This window comes from Lepus europaeus, chromosome 2 (genome assembly GCF_033115175.1).
Source record: "Lepus europaeus isolate LE1 chromosome 2, mLepTim1.pri, whole genome shotgun sequence".
Taxonomy (NCBI): Eukaryota; Metazoa; Chordata; class Mammalia; order Lagomorpha; family Leporidae; genus Lepus; species Lepus europaeus.
In genome coordinates, this window is record NC_084828.1 from 81,998,178 (window position 1) to 82,020,592 (window position 22,415).

Consider the following 22,415-nt stretch of genomic DNA (forward strand, 5'->3'; position numbering starts at 1 on the left):
CGATCCAGCTCTCTGCTAGAGCCTGGGAAAGCAGTGGGAGATAGCGCAAGTGCTAGGGTTCTGCACCCATGTGGGAGACCTGGAAGAAGCTCCTGGCTTCAGATCAGCCTAGCTCTGGCTCTACCTCTCTCTGTAACTCTTTCAAATAAATAAAATAAATCTTAAAAAATAAACAAACTGGTGTTAAAAGACTACAAAAAGAATAGTACTACCTTTTTTTTTTAAGATTTATTTACTTATTTGAAAGTCAGTTACACAGAGAGAGGAAAGGCAGAGAGAGAGAGGTCTTCCCTCCGGTGGTTCCCTCCCCAACAGGCCACAGCAGAGAGCTGGATTGTAAGTGGAGCAGCCAGGACTTGAACCGGAGCCCATATGGGATGCCAGCACCACAGGCAGTGGCCTCACCTGCTATGCCACAGCGCCAGCCCCAGAATAGTACTACCTTTAAGACTATGCATAAGCTGATAATGAGTCTCAACCCTCATGAAGCTACAGTTTAAAAAGTGAGTCTCTGGCCGGCGCCGTGGCTCAACAGGCTAATCCTCTGCCTTGTGGCGCTGGCACACTGGGTTCTAGTCCCGGGGCGCCGGATCCTGTCCCAGTTGCCCCTCTTCCAGGCCAGCTCTCTGCTGTGGCCCGGGAGTGCAGTGGAGGATGGCCCAAGTCCTTGGGCCCTGCACCCCATGGAGGACTAGGAGAAGCACCTGGCTCCTGCCATCGGATCAAACGCGGTGCGCCAGCCGCAGCGCACCGGCCGCGGCAGCCATTGGAGGGTGAACCAACGGCAAAGGAAGACCTTTCTCTCTGTCTCTCTCTCTCACTGTCCACTCTGCCTGTCAAAAAAAAAAAAAAAAAAGTGAGTCTCCATTAATACTTTTCAGATAAGTCTTCAGCATAAAAATAAAATACCACACGAATAAAAAATAGCTGTAGTCACCCATAATTGTAACACTAGAATTTGCAAAACAGCACAAAACTCTACTATAGTATACCATGTTAAATAATGATAAGGGCCAGCACTTTGCTCAGAGGTTAAGCCGCCAATTTCAATGCCTGTATCCCATAGAACTGGTTCAAGTCCTGGCTGCTCCGTTTACACTTTCAATTCAGTTCCCTATAATGTACCTGGGAAGGCAGTGGAAGACAACCCAAGTATTTGGTCCCGTGCCACTCATGTGGGGAACCCAAATGGAGTTCTTTTTCTGGCCTCCATGTTACTGCCCAGCCATTTGGGGAGTAAACCGGTAGATGGAAAATACCTCTTTCTCTCTAACTCTCTCTCTTGCCCTCTCTCTGTGGCTCTGCCTGTCAAATAAATAAAGAATTTTTTTTTTTTAATTTATTATGTGGTGATGAGTGCCCAGCAAAATAAATCATTAAAAAAATGTGCAGGCACATCATTCTGAAATTTTACTACAGTTGAAATAAAATAAACATTCAAAACTTCTCCACAAAAGCACCTGAATTTAGAAGCCCTTTGAGCAATACTTTTTTTTTGGACAGGCAGATGGACAGTGAGAGAGAGAGACAGAGAGAAAGGTCTTCCTTTTCCATTGGTTCACCCCCCAATGGCCGCTGCGGCCGGCACGCTGCAGCCTGCGCACCACGCTGATCTGAAGCCAGGAGCCAGGTGCTTCTCCTGGCCTCCCACGCGGGTGCAAGGCCCAAGCACTTGGGCCATCCTCCACTGCACTCCCGGGCCATAGCAGAGAGCTGGACCGGAAGAGGAGCAACTGGGACAGAATCTGGCACCCCAACTGGGACTAGAACCCGGGGTGCCGGCGCAGCAGGCGGAGGATTAACCTATTGAGCCGCGGCACCAGCCTAAGCAATACTTTCTAAAATAGAAAATTATTTACAACATATAATTCTATTTCCAAACCACTAAAGTATAAGGGTGGAATAATCAGAAATGTAGGTCTTAAAACAATTTATCAGCCTGGTGCCGTGGCTCAATAGGCTAATCCTCTGCCTTGAGGTGCCGGCACACCGGGTTCTAGTCCTGGTCGGGGCACCAGATTCTATCCCGGTTGCCCCTCTTCCAGGCCAGCTCTCTGCTATGGCCCGGGAGTGCAGTGGAGGATGACCCAAGTCCTTGGGCCCTGCACCCGCATGGGAGACCAGGAGAAGCACCTGGCTCCTGGCTTCGGATCAGCGCGATGCACCGGCTGCAGCATGCCAGCCGCAGCGGCCATTGGAGGGTGAACCAACGGCAAAGGAAGACCTTTCTCTCTGTCTCTCTCTCACTGTCCACTCTGCCTGTCAAAAAAAAAAAAAGAAAAGAAACAGCAACAAAAAAACAATTTATCTCCTAGGATATGCTTCATAAGACAAGGGTGTGAATCAAGAAGAAACTACAGGATCTAAGATACAAGGAATTGGAGAAGGGAATTATTATTATTTTTAAAGATGTATGTATTTGAGAGGCAGAGTTACAGACACAGAGAGGAAGAGACAGAAAGACCTTTCATCCACTGGTTCACTCCCCTGTATGGCCGCAATGGCCAGAGCTGTGCTGATCCGAAGCCAGGAGCCAGGAGCTTCCTCTGGGTCTCCCATGTAGGTGTAGGGGCCCAATCACTTGGGCAGGCAGAGGCTTAACCTACTAAGCCACAGCACTAGCCCAAGAATTCCTTGAATTTTTGTAAAATGAAGTTACAGGACAGCTCCATAGCCCCTCTGGAAAGTACCCAACCTCAGCTAGAACAGGGTAAGGGATTCACAAGTGCTTCCAAAGAAAACAACTGCATTGATGAATTGTGTTTATCATTGAGAAGAGCTCCAGCCTTCTGACACATGGTTTGAGAATGAATTAATGATAAGTATTTCTAAAAGATTAAATGATCATACCAAAAAAAAAAATTATACGTCATAGGCTGAATTAAAAAATTGTTCAAGAAAGGAGCTATACTCATGATTTTCTGTATGGCTCAGTAATAAACAATAATTACATAGTCTGGGATTTAAAAAAAACTGTGAATATTGATGTAACTACAAGTTGTGATCTAAATATATCAGGAAAATAGGATGAAGGGAAGTATAGGTGAGGAGAGCAAGACAGGAGTGTAAGAAAATAAATGACCAGTTTCAATCTGGAAGACACAATGTTTAATTTTGAAAAATTGAATTATTCTGGCTATTACTAAAACATTTAAATCAATTTTAAGGATGTTTCTAACAAAGAACTGTTCCATGTTAGCAGGATAATGTGAGAAAAAAAATTTTTTTGAAAAATTGAGAAATAGACTCATACAACATATTTAGAAATATGGTAATAAATACTAAAAAAAAAACCAGCCAGAAGTGCTTAAAGAGGTGACTTCTGGGAGGGTAAAGAGGGAATGGGGAGAGGGGTTGCTATTTTTTGTTATTAGGTTTATTTAACTGTCTTTTTAAATTATTTATATATTAACTAGAATATTTTACTGAAGTGTAAAATGCATATAAGATATGCCCATGTTACATGTAAAATTTTAATAAATTTTTAAAAAGCAAAGAGAAAAAAATTTACTATGTGGGGGCCAGCACTGTGGCGCAGCAGGTTAAGGCCACAGTCTGCAGCACTGGCATCCCATTTGGGCACTAGAGACCCAGCTGCTCCACTTCCAATCCAGCTCCCTGCTAATGCACCTGGGAAAGCAGCAGATGATGGCCCAAGTCTTTGGGTTCCTGCACCTACGCAGGAGACCCAAAAGAAGCTCCTGGCTCCTGGCTTCGGATTGGCCCAGTTGCAGCCATTTGGAAAGTGAACCAGCAGATGGAAGATCTCTCTCTCCTCTCTCTCTGTAATTCTGCCTTTCAAATAAACAAATCTTTTTTAAAATTTTATTATGAAAAGTCCCCAGCAGACTTAGTTTTTCTTTATTGAGTCAGGAGGCCTTATTTGTTTTACTGCAACTTACCCAAAGAAAATTCTCAACAAGCATAAAGGACTTTTCCATTTTGTGTAATGAGGTCTCCAAAACCATTCTCTATCTAATATTTTTAAAAGATATCTATTGAAAAATTTGTCACATTTGGACTCTAGTTATAATATCTAATTCAGTATTTCTATCTGTATATGAAATCAACCCAACTGAAAGATCTTTTAAACAGGTGCTGTCCTAAATGGAAAGATTAACCTAGATTGAGGTAGCTGGTAGATTGAAAACTACTTGGTGGCCGGCACTGCAGTTCACTAGGCTAATCCTCTGCCTGCGGCACCGGCACACGGGGTTCTAGTCCCGGTCGGGGCACCGGTTCTGTCCCGGTCGCTCCTCTTCCTGTCCAGCTCTCTGCTGTGGCCCGGGAGTGCAGAGGAGGATGGCCCAAAGTGCTTGGGCCCTGCACCCGCATGGGAGACCAGGAGAAGCACCTGGCTCCTGGCTTCAGATCAGCGTGGTGTGCCGGCCACAGCGGCCATTGGAGGGTGAACCAACGGAAAAAAAAGGAAGACCTTTCTCTCTGTCTCTCTCTCTCACTGTCCACTCTGCCTGTCAAAAAAAAAAAAAAAAAAACAGTTGGTGAAGGACTGACAATTTATGCAGTTAATGAACAAAAACAAAAGAGTTTTAAAAAGACAATTTCCCAGAAGTCTATCTGACTGACAATTTTTAAGATCTGAATTATAAAATTTATCCATAAAGGACTAAAAAGAGTAACTGACATGCTCTAACATTAATAGTTTTTTTTATATAGTCTGAGGATACTTCAGAAAATTTACGAAAAATGGAATTAAAAGATAAGCTTAGTTTGTTGCGAAATGTTTTTTCAAAATATGTACTTTCCATGAACTTTTTGAAGACACTGGCAAACATTGTGGTTTGCATTTCAGTTCCTCCTTTTGAGAGTTCTCTTCTGCCCATTTTAATAAACAAGAAGCATATCATCAGATTTGCAACTTTCCCTGAAAGTGGACAATAAGAATATAAAGGCAATGGGAAAATGTTCATTTTATAACCTTTGAACATTCACTACAAAAAAAGGAAGGATCAAGAATTAAGAAATCTATCTTCCTTATAAAAGGTAAGAAAAACATACAATGTGTGAATAGAACTTACTCCGAAATGAAGGAAATTTAAGGCTAACCTAATAAATTCACAACTTTGGTTTTAAAAAAAAAGGTCATCATGAGATATTCTGAAATACACTAAGGTTCTTCCTTTTCTTGATTCTTCTGATGATGCTCCCAAAATAACCCTTGGAGTTCCTACTTTCACTGATATGGAATTAACTAATAGAATGTTTCACACTAGCAGAGCCTCAAAAACATATGGTACATGAATTAGAAAACTAGCAAACCATGAAACCCATCATGTACTCTCATGTTACTGTCAATAGTTTTTCTTTTTAGATATTTTTATTTGAAAAAGTAACAGAGAACAGAAAGAGACAGAAAGAGTAAGAGATACGTCTTCATCTGCTGGTTCATTCCCTAGTCACAACAGCCAGTGCTGGACCAAGCCAAAGCCAAGAGCCAAGAACTTTGTCCAGGTCTCCCACACAGATGGCAGGGGCTCAAATACTTGGGCCATCTTCCATTGCCTCCCCAAGCACATTAGCAGGAAGGTGGATCAGAAGCAAAGTAGCCAGGACTCAAACCATCATCTGATTAGCCCACTGTGCCACATGTAGGTTCCAACAGTTATTTTAACAAGAAACTTTATTTTCACTATATTTGAAAGGAAGAGAGACAGAGATCTACCATCGGCAGGTTCACTCCTCAAATGCCCACAACAGCCAAGATTGGGCCAGTCCAAAGCCAAAAATCCAAAACTCAATCCAGGTCCTCCAGGATGGCAGGGACCCAAGTGTGTGAGCCGTTTTTAAGAGTACTCCTTGGGTACAAACTGTTGAAATCTTTACTTAGTATAGAATTGGTCTTCTGTATATAAAGATAATTAAAAATAAATCTTAATGAAGAATGGGATAGGAGAGGGAGTAGGAGGTGAGACAGGAGTGAGGGTGGGAGGGTACGTATGGGAGTAAGAATCGCTATATTCCAAAAGCTGTACCTATGAAATTTATATTTATTAAATAAAAGCTTTGTTAAAAAAAAAAAAAAAAAAAAGAGTACTTCTGCAGTGCCAGCATCCTATATGGGCGCCAGTTCTAATCTTTGCTGCTCCACTTCCAATCCAGCTCTCTGCTATAGCCTGAGAAAGCAGCAAAAGATGGTTCAAGTCCTTGGGCCCCTGCATCCACGTGGGAGACCTGGAAGAAGCTCCTGGTTCCTGGCTTCAGATCAGCTCAACTCCAGCCTTTGCAGTCATTTGGGGAGTGAACCAGCGGAATGGAAGACCTCTCTCTGGCTCTAACTCTCTCTGTAACTCTGTCTTTAAAATAAATAAAATAAATCTTAAAAAAAAAAAAAAAAAGAGTACTCCTTAGCAGGAAGCTGGATAGAAAGCAGAGGAGCTGAATTTGAACAAGGCAGGTGTTCCAAGCAGTGACTGAACCTCCACACAAACACCTACTCCTATTTATAATTATTCAACAAACAGTGAGCTTATCTAAATTTTTTTTTAAAAAGATTTATTCATTTATTTGAAAGGCAGAGTTACAAGGAGGCAGAGAAAGAGAGAGAGGGAGAGAGGGAGGTGTCTTCCATCTGCTGGTTCTCTCCCCCAATGGTCGCAATGGCTGGAGTTGTGACAATCCGAAGCCAGTAGCTGGGAGCTTTGTCCAGGTCTCCCACATGGGTGCACGTGGACTTGGGCCATCTTCTACTGCTTTCCCAGGCCATAGCAGAGAGCCGGAATGGAAGTGGAGCAGCTGGGACTCGAACCGGCACCCATACAGGATGCCGGCACTGCAGGCGGTGGCTTTACCCACTACACCACAGCGCCAGCCCCGAGCTTATCTACTTTTAACACTACCATGTAAATAACTACATAGGAATAAAAATTCTTCCACTTCCTAGCAATGATACCTTGGCCAACTCATTTCAACTCCCATTTTTTTCTAATGTAAAATAAGGATTACAACGCTCTACCTTTCTCCTAGACTTGTGAGGATTCAATGCAATAACAGAATTTATTCTGGATTCTAAAGACAATTAGCTACATTTCCATGCATTCTGTCTCTGAAGAATGGCTGGATATGACACTTAGACATTCTGGCAAATTAAACTGGATATACCTAACACCAGACTATGATTTAACTCCTCAAATCTGTTCTTCCTCTACATTTTTCAAAATCTCAAATCTGGATAACCAGGGTTAATTTTTACTTGCTTCCTCATTCACCAAGTCAATCCAACTTCCTCTTATAGTTTCCTTCTTTTTCCTTTACTATTTCACATCTGGGTCACTGTACTGATTGCATGGTAGCTAGCTGCCTTTTATTCCTTCACAAGCAAACGAAATTTGTTTCCTCATCAAAGAAGTCTCAATTTCTTAGCTTTAGAAATACTTTTCCCATTGTCTAGTCAAATCTACCTCGACAGTTGATGGCAATATACTGTCCATTATATTACCAACCATAGTAGACACTTTCTGGCATAGCTCCCAATAGCCCCCCACCTGCTGGTATTCACAGCCTTGTATAGAGTTTACTTCTAATAGCGAAAAGTGATGTGCCAAGGGCCGGCGCTGTGGTGTAGCGGGTAAAGCCGCCGGCTGCAGTGTCAGCATCCACATGGGCACTGGTTCGAGTCTCGGCTGCTCCACTTCTGATCTAGCTCTCTGCTAATGTGCCTGGGAAAGCAGTAGAAGATGGCCCAAGTCCTTGGGCCCCTGCACCCATATGGGAGACCTGGAAGAACTTCCAGGTTCCTGGCTTCAGATTGGCCCAACTCTAGCCATTGCAACCAGAGGATGGAAGACCACTCTTTCTCCCTCTGCCTCTGTAGCTCTGACTTTCAAATAAACAAATCTTTAAGGAATAGAAAAGTGATATGTATTCACTTCCACAGCTAGGTTACAAAACACTGTGTGGCTTCACTTCTCTTTAGCCAGCACTCTCTTGTCTTCTCATTTCCTTTGCTCTGATGAAACATGCTGCCAAGCTGTAAGATGCTCCATGGAGAGGCCCATATGGCCAGGAAGCAAATGAGACCTCCAGCTCATGAGGAACTAAGATTTTTGTCTAATAGGCTAAGAAGACCAGATCGTGGGGGCCGGCGCAGTGGCATAGCAGGTAAAGCCACTGCCTGCAGTGCTGGCATCCCATATGAGCACTGGTTAGAATCCTGGCTGCTCCACTTCCAATCCAGCTCTCTACTATGGCCTGGGAAAAGAGTAGAAGATGGCCCAAATCCTTGGGCCCCTGCACCCACCTGGGAGACCCAGAAGAAGCTCCTGGCTCCTGGCTTCAGATCTGCACAGCTCCTGCCATTGTGGCCATCTGGGGAGTGAACCAGTGGACAGAAGACCTCTTTCTCTCTGCCTCTGCCTCTCTATAACTCTGCCTTTCAAATAAATAAACAAATCTTACCCCCCCAAAAAAAGAGACCAAATTGTGCTGAGTCTCATGAGGGAACTAGGAATTGGATCCTTCCCAGGAAAGGCTCAGAGTCAGAGAATCCAGTTAAGTGGCACTCAGATTCCTGACCCACAGACACTATGAAATAAACAATATTGCTGTATTAATGCACTATAATTTGGGTTAATTTGTAACATGGTAATAGATAATACTCTATACCTCACACCATATTTCAGAAGAAATTCCAGGTGAATTAAAAAGTTAAATATGAAACTAATAAATAGTTTTGAAAACTACACGAAAATAGAATTTGTAAGGGCCACCGCTGTGGTATAGCAGGTACAGCTGCCGCCTGCAATGCTGGCATCCCATTTAGGCACGGGCTCGAGTCCCACTGATCACTTCCAATCCAGTTCCCAGCTAATGCACCTGGAAGAGCAGCAGACGATGGTTCAAGTGCTTAGCCAGCTGCTGTGGCCATTTGGGGAGTGAGCCAGCAGATGTAAGAGCTCACTGTCTCTCCCTCTCTAATTCTGCATTTCAAATAAATAAAGTAAGTATTTAAGATAAAAATAAGACATAAAAGGACAAAACAAGAGTAATACTTTAAAGAAATTTTCTATGTCTGAAAAAATGCAACAAATTAAATTAGGAAAATCTTTTCAGCAAGTTAACACAAGAATTTAACTATATCAAATTAAAATATATTGCATATAATTATATATTTATTAAATACAGAACTAATGTAAATTCCTCTGGAACTATAGTAAAGAAACCAGAAACAGTGCCTGTAGGGAGGAAAACAGGGTGCTGGGACAAGTACTGTATGTAAAGGAAATACCACACAGTATTTACATCTTTTACCCACTCAAAAAAAAAAAAAATTCAAAGCATTTTTAAAGTAAAATGAATTTGTAACATGTTAATTAACATACATTTTTAAAGAGATCTCAAGTATACATAAAGATCTTTAAGACCTAATAGGAGGGGCTAGAACTGTGGTACAACAGTTTAAGCCACCACTTGAGATACTGGCATCCTATACAGGAGCATAGGGTAGAGTCCTAGCTGCTCTGCTTCTGATCCAGCTTCCTGCTAATGTGCTTGGGAAGGCATCGGAACAGGGTCCAAGGAGTCAGGCCCCTGCCACCATGTGGGAGACCCAGACGGAGTTCTGGGCTCCTGGCTTTGGCCTGGCCCAGCCCCGGCTATTGTGGCCATTTGGGGAATGACTCAGCAGATGGAAAATCTCTGAGTATCTAAGTCTCTTTGCTCTTCTTCCTTTCAAAATAAATAAATCTTTAAAGAAAAAAAAAAAAAACAGGAAAGTGAATAAAAGATGCACAGGCATTTCACAAAAGAAAAAAATACAATTAATCATGAAGAAAAATTAACTCAAAGTGGATCAGAGAGCTAATTGTAAGTGCTAAAATATAAAGGTCTTAGACAGAAACATGGACATAAATCCTTGTTACCTTGAACTTGGCAACAATTTCTTAAACGTGACACAAAAGTGCAAACAATGGAAGAAAAACTAAAAATGCTTGTGCTGTAAATAGTACCATGAAGGAAGTAAAAACACAACCCACAGTATGGGAGAAACTATTTGCAAGTCATATATCACTTAGGGAAACCGTATCTAGTACATATAAAGAAATTTTACAACTCCATAATAAAAATATAAATAATCCAATTTTAAAATGGCAAAGGAGTCCAAGTTTTGTAGTGTGGCACGTTAAACTGCTGCTTAGGATGTCTGCATCCCATCCTGGAGTGCCTGGTTCAAGTCCTGGCTATTCCACACTTCTGAGGCACCTTCCTACTAATGTGCCTGGGTGGCAACAGATTGGGTTCCTGCCACCCAAAAGGGAAATCTAGATGGAGTTCCTGGCTCCTGATTTCAGATAGGTCCAGTCCCAGCTCCTTCAGATAAATAAAATCTTTTGAAAACCATGAACCAATGTTCTGCGTAGACATTTTCCAGATGATATCCAAGTGATCAGTAAGTATAGATGTCATTAATCTTCAGAGAAATGTAAATCCAAACAGTAAGATACACTTCATACCTATTAGAACTGCTGAAATAAAAAAGACACACAATAACAAGTGTTGGTGAGGATGTGGAGAAATTGCAACACTTTAACACTGCTGGTGAGAATGTAAAATGCTGTAGCCACTTTGGAAAACAGTCTGGCATTTCCTTAAAAAGTTAAACATGACCTAGCAATTCTGTTTCTTTTTATTTTATTATTTTTAAACTTTATTTGAAAGGCAGAGTTGCAGAGAGGGATTGATCTTCCATCCATTGGCTCACTCCTCAAATAGCCGCAACAGCCATGGCTGTTGAAGAAGCCAGGAGCTTCTTCCATGTCTCCCATGTGGGTGCACAGATTCAAGGACTTGGGCCATCCTCCACCGCTTTCCCAGGCCATTAGCAGGGAGGATGGAAAGTAGAGTAGCCGGGACATGAACCCTCAAAAGGGATGCCAACATTACAGGCGGCAGCTTAATCCATTACGCCACAACACAGGTCCCCAGCAATTCTACTTCTGGGTATACACCAAGAGAAATGAACCTACATCCACACAAAAAACTTTCATAATAGGCACAATGTGCAAACAACTCAAATGTCCATCAACTGATGAATGGATAAACAAAATGTAGTATAGTCATATAATAAAATATCATTCGGCCACAAAAAGGAATGAAGTAATGATACATGCCACAATAGTAACAGTTCTTGAAAACATTATGCTTTAACTTTCTATGTCTACAAAGCCCAGGTTCTGAACCAAAGGGCCTTCACCAAATGTCAACCATTCCATAAGACATAACCTGACATCTCCTTTTTAAAAATGGAGATAGCAGTAAATTATACATATTAATGCTATTGATTGGAAACTAATAGAAATGTTCAGGTAGGCAGTTGGATATATGGCTCTGGAACTCCAGAAAAAGGTTTCTTGACTCCAGAATATACACCAGCGCTAGTATAGCAGGTAAAGCCGCCACCTGCAACACTGACATCCCTTATGGATGCTGGCTCCACTTCTGATCCAGCTCCCTGCTAATGGCCTGGAAAAGCAGCAGAAGATGATCAAAGTGTCTGGGCCCCTGTCACCTATATGGGAGACCCAAAAGAAGCTTCTGGCTCTTGACCTTGGCCTGGCCCAACCCTGGCCTGATGCAGCCATCTGGCGAGTGAACCAGCAGATGGAAGATCTCTTTCTTTCTCTAACTCTTTCAAAATAAATAAACCTTAAGAAAAAAATCTGTTAGTTGAGGCTATAGAAGACAATGAGATAAACAAGAACATAAGGAAAGATTGTGGAGTTTTACACCAACCTGTAAAACAAGGATGGGGATCATTTTTTCTGCCAAGGACCATTTGATATTTACAACATCATTTGCAGGCCATACAAAATTACCAACTTAAAAATTGGCCTTCTATGGCTGGTGCTGTGGTGCAGTGGGTAAAAAGCCACTGCCTCTGACACCAGCATCCCATATGGGCTCAGGTTCACGTCCTGGCTACTCCACTTCTGATCCAGTTTCCTGCTAATGTGCCTAGGAAGGCAGTGTAGGATGACTCAAGCACTTGGGCCCCTGTACCTATGTGGGAGACCAGGAAGAAGCTCTTGGCTCCTGGCTTTGGACTGGCCCAGCACTGGCCTTTGCGGCCATTTGTGGAACAAACCAGCAGATGGTAGATCTCTCTATGCCTTTTAAATAAATAAATAAATAAATCTTTACAAAGAAATTAGCCTGCTATAGATTTATTGAATTTCACACCCCACTAGCAGTACCCTTTGAAGGATCAGAACAAATGATTTCAGGGCCTCTTACAGCCCAAGGCCTGGATGTTTCCCATCCCAGATTTAAAGTAAAGAAAAGTCAACCAATGAAACTAAGGATGGAACAGTCTAAGGAGTGAAGGGGAAACTGAAAGAAAGCAGCATCTAAAAGTCAAGGATTTGATCAGTATATATTTATGGACATATCAGTGGAATAAGAATCTAAAAACGGGGACTGGCATTGTGGCATAGTAGGCTAAAGTGCTGTTTACAACACCAGCATTCTGCATCAGAGTGTCAGTTTGAGTCCCAGCTACTCTGTTTCCAATCCACTTTCCTACTAATGCACCTAAGAAAGCAGTGGAAGACAACCCAAGGACTTAGGCCCCTGCTACCCATCCATGTGGGAGACCAGGATGGAGTTTTTGGCATCTGTTATGGAAGTGAACCAGTGGATGGAAGAGCTCTCTTTTTCTAACTCTGCCTTCCAAATAAATAAATAAATCTTAAAAAAAAAAAAATCTAAAAACACTCACTGGCTCTTCGCTGAGATTCCCACCTGGCCTGCCAGGTGTAATTTCTTCATTAAACTTCGCGAGCATAGTACTGCCAATCTTTGTCTCACAGCTGAAATTCTTTTCTTACAAGAAAACAAGAATCCCTGTCCCGACCTTCTTCTGGTAATAGCGTGGGCAGAGCCAGCCACGAGTGAGCAAGGATAGTGCTGGGAGACCAACCCTCTATACCACATACTCTCCCTTGGGATGTGCAGCTTGATCCCATGACCTTAAAGAAGAGACAACTAATCTTTTTCTGTAACCCTGCCTGGCCACGATATAAATTAGAGGACCAAGAATCATGGTCAGAAAATAGAAGCTTAAATTAAAATACCATTTTATAGCTAGATCTAGTTTGCTGTGGGTGCAGTCAATGGACAGAAATGCCCTTTACAAACAAATTAATGGGGAGATGGAAAGTTTCACTGATGACCCCCCAAAATTTAGACATGTTATATAAGATGGTCACTATGTTTGAGCCTACCTAGAAAAACATAATTTTTATGGGCAACATCTTAACACATGGGGAAAAATAAAACAGTGGCAGCACATGTCCATGACTACATACTTCTAGCTCAGGCTGACCCTGATATTAGAAGGGAGCTTTGAAAACTAGGGATGGGGGCCAGCACTGTGGCGTAGTAGGTTAAGTTTCCTCCTACGGCACCAGCATCCCATATAGGCACCAGTTGGAGTCCTGGCTGCTCCTCTTCTGATCCAGATCTTTGCTTATGACCTGGGAAAGCAGTTGAAGATGGCCCAAGTGTGCTTGGGCCTTGCACTCACATGAAAGACCTGGAAGAAGCTCCTGGCTCCTGGGCCAGCCATTGTAGCCATTTGGGGAGTGAACTAGCAGATGGAAGACCTCTCGCTCTTACATAATTAAATAAATAAATCTCTACAAAAATTAGGGATGGGATCAATTACCCCCTTGGCTGACATCCCAAAGGCTGCCTCCACCTTCTACTTTAATCAGAACCAAGAACAATAATAAAGGGTCGGGCAAAAGGAGCTGCAGAAAGATGGGTGACAGGTCCAGCTGACAGCGCCCTACTCAGCGATCTGCCATCACAGAAACTCATCAAGGCGGTCTATTCCCAACCTGTGATTGAGGCAGGAAGACAGGGCCCTGGGCAAGCAGCTGTCATGACAGAAGCCAGCCTCCATGAAGGCCTTGCCCGCTCCCATCAAACACCAGGACCCTGGAAGCAGAGCTACCCCGAGAGCTGAAGGACTTCCTAAGATACACAGACCCTACTGGCCCTAAGTTGAGGATGCCCCTTGGCTCCCCCCCAGTCCCAAGTCGACCACCACCGTTGAGGGAATGGAGCCTAGGGTCACAGCTGATATAACAGGTACGACTGTGAATTTTCTTTTAGATATGGGAACTGCCTACTCTGTCCTAACCACCTATTTGGGCCAGCTCTCTTCTCAGTCTGGCCAGACAATGGGAATCAACAGAGCCTTCCCTAAAGAGATTCATGCACCCCTCTCCTATCATCACTGGGGCCAGCCCATATTTTCCCACCAGTTGCTGGTAATGCTGAATGCCCCACTCCCCTGCTGGGAGGGACATTCTAAACAAGTTAGGAACCCCGGTAACCTTCTCTACACAGTAAGCAGACAGATTCCTATCATTGCCATGTGTCATCGTGGACCTTCCAGCACCCCACATGAAGAGACAGATCTACAGGTTAATCCACAAGTTTAAGCCTCAGACACACCTGGTCGGGCCTTCAAAGCCTGCCTGGTTATTATTAAGCTTTAAAAACCTCTCTTGTCAGTTCCTATTTGCCTTTAAATGGGTTAGCCAACAGGGAAAAAAGTTATACCTAACCTGGACACATGGATTTACACATAGGTGGGCCTATGTATATTTGAATGGGCCCTTGAGGACCTAAAGGACCAACCACTTGAGGGAAGATGTAAAATGTAGATGATTTGCTAGTCTGCCCTCCGCCAGGACTCCACTTTTGGGCCTTTGACTAGCACCCTTAACTTCTAACAGAATGTGGCCATCAGGTGTCCAAGGAAAGCATGACTGGTTTGCCAAGAGGTAAACTATTTGGGACTTATCCCCACTCCCTGGCCCCAGAAAGGGTACACGCCATGCAGCAAATTCTTACTCCTGTAACCTAAAGACATCTCAAGTACTTCTGGGACTAACCGGATATTGCAGATCGTGGATCCCTATGTGAAGGGGCAACAGCTAAGCCCTTACGAAAAGCAAGCCAGGGGGCCAGCGCTGTGGCGTAGCAGGTAAAGCCACCACCTGCAGTGCCAGCATCCCATATGGGCACAGGTTCAAGTCCTGGCTGCTCCACTTCCGATCTAGCTCTCTACTATGGCCTGGGAAAGCAATGGAAGATGGTCCCAGTGCTTGGGCCCCTGCACCCATGTGAGAGACCCAGAAGAAGCTCCTGGCTCCTGCCTTTGGATCGGCACAGCTCCAGCTGTTGTGGCCATATGGGGAGCTGGATCAGAAGTGGAGCAGCTGAGACTCCAATTGGCACTCATATGGGATGGTGTTGTAGGCGGCAGCTTTACCTGCTATACTACAACGTTGGACCCAGCAGCCCAGCTCTTATACATCAAAGTCTGGCCCCCATTCCATAACCTTGTAGATGGGTCCCAGCCCTCCCTCAAGGACTTCTTAGTGGAATCTCCTCAGCCTTGTGTCAGGCGGTCTATTTGGTCCATTAAACACTGTGCTGATAAAACCTCAGGAGAAATTTCATGAATTCCATGCCAAGAAAGCATCACTACCACCACCACCACTACCACACGATCCCAGAAGAAGGATGGGGGAAGAGAACCAGTGAGCCCATATCCATTAAAAACTTCAGGCCGGCACCGCGGCTCAATAGGCTAATCCTCCGCCTTGCAGCGCCGGTTCTAGTCCCGGTCAGGGCACCGGATTCTGTCCTGGTTGCCCCTCTTCCAGGCCAGCTCTCTGCTGTGGCCCGAGAGTGCAGTGGAGGATAGCCCAAGCCCTTGGGCCCTGCACCCCAGGGGAGACCAGGAGAAGCACCTGGCTCCTGCCTTCGGATCGGTGTGATGCGCCGGCCGCAGCGCACCAGCCACGGCAGCCATTGGAGGGTGAACCAACGGCAAAGGAAGACCTTTCTCTCTGTCTCTCTCTCTGTCTACTCTGCCTGTCAAAAAAAAAAAAAAAAAAAAAACAACTTCATTCTGTGGGGTGGGCATTGTGGAATAGTTGGTAAAGCCTCCACCTGCAAAGCCAGCATCCCATATGGGCGCTGGTTCAAGTCCCACCTGCTTCACTTCCAATCCAGCTTCCTGCTAATGAGCCTGGGAAAGCACCAGAGGATGGCCCAAGTGCTTGGGCCCCTGCACTCACATGGGAGACCCAGAAGTTGTTCCTGGCTTCAGACAGGTCCAGCCCCGGTTGTTACAGCCATTTGGAGAGTGAACCAGTGGACAGAAGCTCGCTCTCTCTCTCTCTCTCTCTCTCTCTCTAACTCTTTCAAATAAATAAATAAATCTTTGAAATAAATAAATAAAAATAAAACCTCCAGTCTGAAAACAGACTGGGCTCTCAGTTTTTTCCTGGGACGCACACCTGGCCTGCCAAGTATATTTCATTCAACTCCGCTATCTTGCTAACTGTTGAAAGGAGGCAGTGAGTGTAAACTGCTTTCAGGAGGAAAGAATTTGGTTGGCTTTGTTATGGTTGTTTTGTTTTTAAAGTCTGGAGACTTGAACCTCAGGGAAGAAGCCAGGGAAGACAGTGAAATACTGGACAATGGGGGCACACTGCTTAATCAACATCCTAGAGGGCAAAGGGGATATACTGAGAGCTGGTTTGAAGCATTAACCCTGAACAAGCCCCATTAGGATCAAACTACATGCCAGTAGGTAAATGCAGTCGTACCTTTTTTATCTTCATCCCTGGGGTGGAGTTACACAAAGCTGAATTTTCCAGATACTTAAGCATCTTTTTTTAAAATTTAGCTATTTTCTTTGAAATTATTCAACGGCGTTCATGCAGTTCTCTGCCTACTTAAACAGCATGTGCTCTCCTGGATGACTTACGGTCACTGTGACCATGGTATTGCACTAAGAAATGGCGTGCCTGAGTCTGCACGTTCATTTTCAAATCTTCATCCTACATCGTCAGCTGCCATTTCCCCTGTTACAGTTCCCCTAATAACCTTTTGCATTTGTGCTTCCAATAGATTCTAATTTAAAAATGATGTAACTATTAAGTAACCATGAACAAAGGGTAACATGGCTCTGAATTAAGTACAGCTATCTAGGCACAGCTTTATGACAACTATCCCCAGCGATACCGAATGTGTTTCGCTTTCCAATTTGCAACTGGGTTTCAATGTGTTAAGGATATCAGACCCTCTAAGTACCTGGAATTTTACTCTACCTTGCTTCCTTAGATTATGAATCAGAATATCCCTGCCAGCAGCTGATAATCTGAAAGGGTTCATCTTAAACCACACACACATACAAAAGGGTCATACTAATTCTAAAAGCCTAGGCACCTTACAGTAACTAGACATAGCTTTCTATCCTACAGTCATTTACCAATAAAAAGTGAAAATCTTCTACACTGTTTCTGTGTGTTAATATAGTCATGCATAATAACTCATGATAAATGAAGAAAATCCCCCACAAAACCTTGGCCTCAGCCCCTTCCAAGTTTCTCACAAATTTCACAAACAGTTCAAGGACTAAAAGCAAGTAGGATTATGCACACCCACAGTGAACCAAAATTTAAGAATTCATCCTTTTAGTTTCAATATCATGGAATGTCCTGATTTCACTCATTCTCAAGATTCTGAATATTATAGCCCCCTATCCATTACCTATTGAAAGCAAAACAAAACGCTGTGTTGCTCCTTCAGGGCTTTCTTGCCATTCCTTAGGGTTTTTTTTTTTTTTTTTTCCATTCCTACCCACGAAAGTAACAAATACAGAATTTGTCATCAAGTTGGCCGGGTCCACTCAAACTGAAACATCCCCAGGCTAGGGTTTAGAGTATCAGAAGCACTGGTTCCCTGCACCTTTGCCCTGATGGTCCAATGACTTACGGACAGCCCCCTTTCTCAGTTACAAACACCTCGGGTGGAATCACGATTCAGTTAACTCAATCATCTGTCAAGCAAGTTCTGAGCACCCAGCAGTTGCTAGGCTCTGGAAAGAGCTGAGTTAAACAGTTCCTGCCCTCTCCTGCTATGAGAAGGCACGCTGGCACACGGATTACAACACAGGCTGAAACAGCAGTTCCGAATCAAATCAGAGGAAGAACTCACTCTCGGGCTAGGGAGGAAGCTGGGAGACAACATTTCTGTATTCCCCAAAGGCCCTCCCGAAATACCTGTGGAAGGAGCCAACGAATGAATTAAATTCTGCTAACGCAAGGTGAGATCCCAGGTCCAAAGGAGAGGTACCAGTCACTTCTAAGAAGCTAGCAGATGAGCGCAACCTTTCAACTAGGGGAGTGCAGACTCCAGGCAAACTCAGCCCCACGCAACCCCCAGGAAATCACCTTGCAGAAAAAGACCCCACCTGTACTGCCAGCCTTTCCCGCCGCCGCCGCCGCCGCGGCTGCTGCTGCTGCTGCCGCCGCCCCCACAGCTGCTGTTGCTGCTGTTCTTGTTGGGGGTCACGGTTGTGGCCAGGCCCTCCAGCTTGCCCTCGCTCTCCGAGACTTTCATCGTCGCCACCGGCTCGCCCCCCTGCATCTTCACTCCGAAGTCCATTCGCCCTTCTTGGGCGGGGGAGAACAGCTCGGTAGTTTTTGTCGTTGGTGCTGCTGCTTTTTGTTTCTGTTTTTTGTTTTTAGTGATCTGATCTGAATGTGATTCCAGTTGCTAAATCAGACGGCGGCTGGAGAGGGAATGGTCAAATGGCCCCAGAAAGGAAGATACGCATCCCCGACCGAAGTTAACTTTCCAGAGGGAAGGGACAGCGATGGGAACACAGATATCCTTTAGATTAAATATTTACCCTCCCGGCAAAAACACGGAGGGGGGGAAATCACCCCTCCAGAGGTCTCGGAGACATGACTCCAAGCAGAAGCAGGCACGTAAGGAGGTCGCCGACTCTGCAGCCAGGACGGGGGACCGCGGACACGGGCCCCGGGGCCTGACCTCCGCGCTCCCGCGTCTCCTCCGGCCAGTCTTCCAGGGGAGGGGCCCGTCCAGCCCGCTCGGCGCGAACCGCCGCAGCCCCCAAGGCAGAGCCGCGGCCGGCGCGCGCAGCCCGGGAGGAGGGTCGGGCAGGGAGGCCGCCGGGGCGGGAAGCCGGCTTCCAGGGCCGTCTCTCCGGGGGCCAGCGGCGTGCCGCTCGGGGCGGCTTTCTCCAACGCCCCTGGCCCTGGCCCCTCGACTGGGTTCCCGGGAAGACACGGCTCTCAGCCCTCGCTCCAGCCGCAAGTGCAAGAGCCAGGGCACCGGCCACCGCCCCACCCACAGCCCCACAGCGGGTGACCCACCCGCCGACTCGCTCTCCCCGCCTTCCCTTCCGGAGTGCGGTGAGCTCACTTCCCCCTGAGGCGAAGTGCGCGGCACCATCTTGGATAAGGGCAGCTCAGCCCTGGAGGGGGAGTGGTGACCAGAGGCTGATGGGTAAGAAAGGGAGCCGGAGGGCGAGGCAGGACACCAGAAAGAAGGGTCGGGAAGGAGAGAGAAACAAAAGAAGGAGCAGACCCGAACAGTGCCCGGGCGGAGTGTGATTTCCGGCCTTTTTAACGAACCACGTCCCATCTTTGCATCTGAGGGCCCCGTTCCAGGCATTTTAGGAAGAAAGGCTTGAAAAATAAGAAATTACGAAAAATCAAAAATACTGGTCGTTTTAGTCATTTTGAAAAAAAGGGAAAAATAGCGTGACAGCGGAGTAAGGCAAATGGATGTTGCAAATGAAAAGGAAGCTGTCCTGGAAGTTAGCACCTCTGAGCCAGTCAAGTACTCTTCCTGACCCCAGAGAAATCTTTCACCCTCTTTATGTCTTTGTCTTCGCATCAGGGAAGTAAGAGTGGTTATCCAGGAGATCCCTAAAGTTCCTTCTAATTGCAACTCTAGTTCCTAACAATATGACTTGAGAATTAAACGTATACAAAATTCTAGCACAGATACAGACAGTATTACTCAAACAAACTTGTAAAATAAGGCTAAGAAGAAAATAAAAGAGGGTGATAATAGAAAATAAATGAAATGGGATGGAGAACCCACCTCAGAACAATCAAGGAAATCCACCTGTAAAGAGATGAAGTTTCAAAAGAAAGATGGGGTTGGTGTTTGGTGCAGCAGTTAAAATGGTGCTTGGGATGCCAGCATCTTATATGGGAATGCTGGGTTCGAATCCTGGCTCTTCTTTATAGATTTTTAGCTTCATGCTAAAAACTGGGAGGCAGCAGATGATGGCTCAAGTACTTGGATCCTGCTGTCCATGAGGGAGACTGGGATAGAGTTCCTGGCTCCTGGTTCAGCAGTGGCTGTTGCAGGCATCTGGGGAATGAATTGGTAGATGGAAGATTCTCTCTGTGTGTGTGTCTCTCAGATAAAATGAAAACAAATAAATGAGTAAAGATAGACAGCAATCAATGTTGTTGAGGAATTGGAGAAATTGAAAACCTCATACATTGCTGGTGAAAATGAAACTGTGGTGTAGCCATACAATGGAATATTGTTTGGCCATAGAAAGGAATGAAGGGCTGGTACATGCTACACCATAGATAGACTTTGAAAGTGTGATTCTGAGTGAAAGAAGCAAGACTCAAAAAGTGACATGTCATGTGCTCCATTTATATGAAATGTCCAGAATGGACAAATCCTACAGACAGGAAGTAGATTAGTGCTTGCCAGGGGTTGGGAGAACGTAGCAATGGCTGTGACTGCTTTTTTTGGAGGGGTGAAGGGGTGAGGGAGAGACAGTGAAATTCTTCTAAAATTTGTGGTAATAGATTTACAGTCTTGTGAATATATATAAAACCCAGCTCATCATACATTTTAGATGGGTGAATTTATGTCATGATAAAGCAATTATTTAAAAGGCAAATTCTCTAGGAACTGACTTTAATAGAAGACAAAGAGGAAGTAGGAATACTTAGGAGGCTGTGACAGGAAATGAAGTCAGAAATGATAGTAGCTAGGGGCTGACGCTGTGGCGCAGTGGGTTGCGCCATGGCCTGCAACACCTGCATCCCATATGAACGCTAGTTCAAGTCCCAGCTGCTTCACTTCCCATCCAGCTCCCTGCTAATGAGCCTGGGAAAGCAGCAGCATATGGCCCAAATCCTCGTAGGAGACCCAGATGGAGTTCCAGGAGCCTGGCTTCAGCCTGGCCTACCCCTACCTGGCCATTGCAGACATTTGGGGGAGTGAAACAGCAGATGGAAGATCTCTTCTTTGTGTCTCTACCTCTCTTCACTGTATCTCTGCCTTTCAAATAAGTAAAACGAAATATTTTTTGAAAAGAAGAAAAGAAAAAAGAAATGACAGTAGCTTGACTTGAATGATGACAGTGAGGATAGAGAAGTGAGCAGATCTGAGCTGTATCTGAGCTGTGGTGAGCAAATCTGAGCTGTATCTGTGGCAAATGCATTGGATTTGCAATAGTGCAATAATGTTCTTGCCGGCCTCTCCACTTCTAGTCTGTCGGACTTGTCACAGTTCAGTTCACAATTCTAATTGAGCTCCTGTGAAACTCAGAACCATTTTTACATTCTTTATAAAATAAATCCAACTCTTTTGTTCAAGAAAAAAAATTATATAGAAGCTAATGGAATAGCTTACTGTTAGTGTAGAGACTATGGAATGTAGAGTTTGCCTTTTATACTTCAATGCTGAATTAGATGAGGATCTATATGCAACCAGTGAGGTCAGCTGGTCAGAAGTAATTATCCAGACTAATTAAGCCTAAAAAGAAGCCTATGCAGGCATGCCTTCATTGGGGGTAATGGCAGATGTGATGGGGCAGCATACCAAACCAAGGATAGGGGACAGACAACATGAAACCTTCAGCTTCAGAAACCCTGAAACCTGCCGGTGCCACGGCTCACTAGGCTAATCCTCTGCCTGCGGCGCCAGCACACGGAGTTCTAGTCCCAGTCAGGGCGCCGGATTCTGTCCTGGTTGCCCCTCTTCCAGGGAAGCTCTCTGCTGTGGCCTGGGAGTGCAGTGGAGGATGGCCCAAGTGCTTGGGCCCTGCACCCCATGGGAGACCAGGAGAAGCACCTGGCTCCTGCCTTTGGATCAGTGCGGTGCGCCGGCTGCAGTGCACCAGCCACGGCAGCCACTGGAGGGTGAACCAACAGCAAAAGGAAGACCTTTCTCTCTGTCTCTCTCTCTCACTGTCCGCTCTGCCTGTGAGGAGAAGGAGAAGGAGAAGGAGAAGGAGAAGGAGAAGGAGAAGGAGAAGGAGAAGGAGAAGGAGAAGGAGAAGGAGAAGGAGAAGGAGAAGGAGAAGGAGAAGGAGAAGGAGAAGGAGAAGGAGAAGGAGAAGGAGAAGGAGAAGGAGAAGGAGAAGGAGAAGGAGAAGGAGAAGGAGAAGGAGAAGGAGAAGGAGAAGGAGAAGGAGAAGGAGAAGGAGAAGGAGAAGGAGAAGGAGAAGGAGAAGGAGAAGGAGAAGGAGAAGGAGAAGGAGAAGGAGAAGGAGAAGGAGAAGGAAAGAAAGAAAGAAAGAA

At 45.0% G+C, this 22,415-nt stretch overlaps 1 protein-coding gene across 2 annotated transcripts in view; it reads right to left on the reverse strand.

Moving 5' to 3' along the window:
- Positions 1-18,930, reverse strand: part of OSBPL11 (oxysterol binding protein like 11) — a 92,620-nt gene extending 73,690 nt beyond the window's left edge. Inside the window, exon 1 of one of the 2 annotated variants that reach the window (XM_062209238.1) lies at positions 18,299-18,930. In XM_062209238.1, coding sequence (XP_062065222.1) covers positions 18,299-18,492 — 194 coding nt within the window. In that variant the 5' untranslated portion in view covers positions 18,493-18,930. The remainder of the gene's footprint in view (positions 1-18,298) is intronic. The other variant, XM_062209229.1, reaches the window with a different exon arrangement.
- Positions 18,931-22,415: the final 3,485 nt, after the last annotated feature.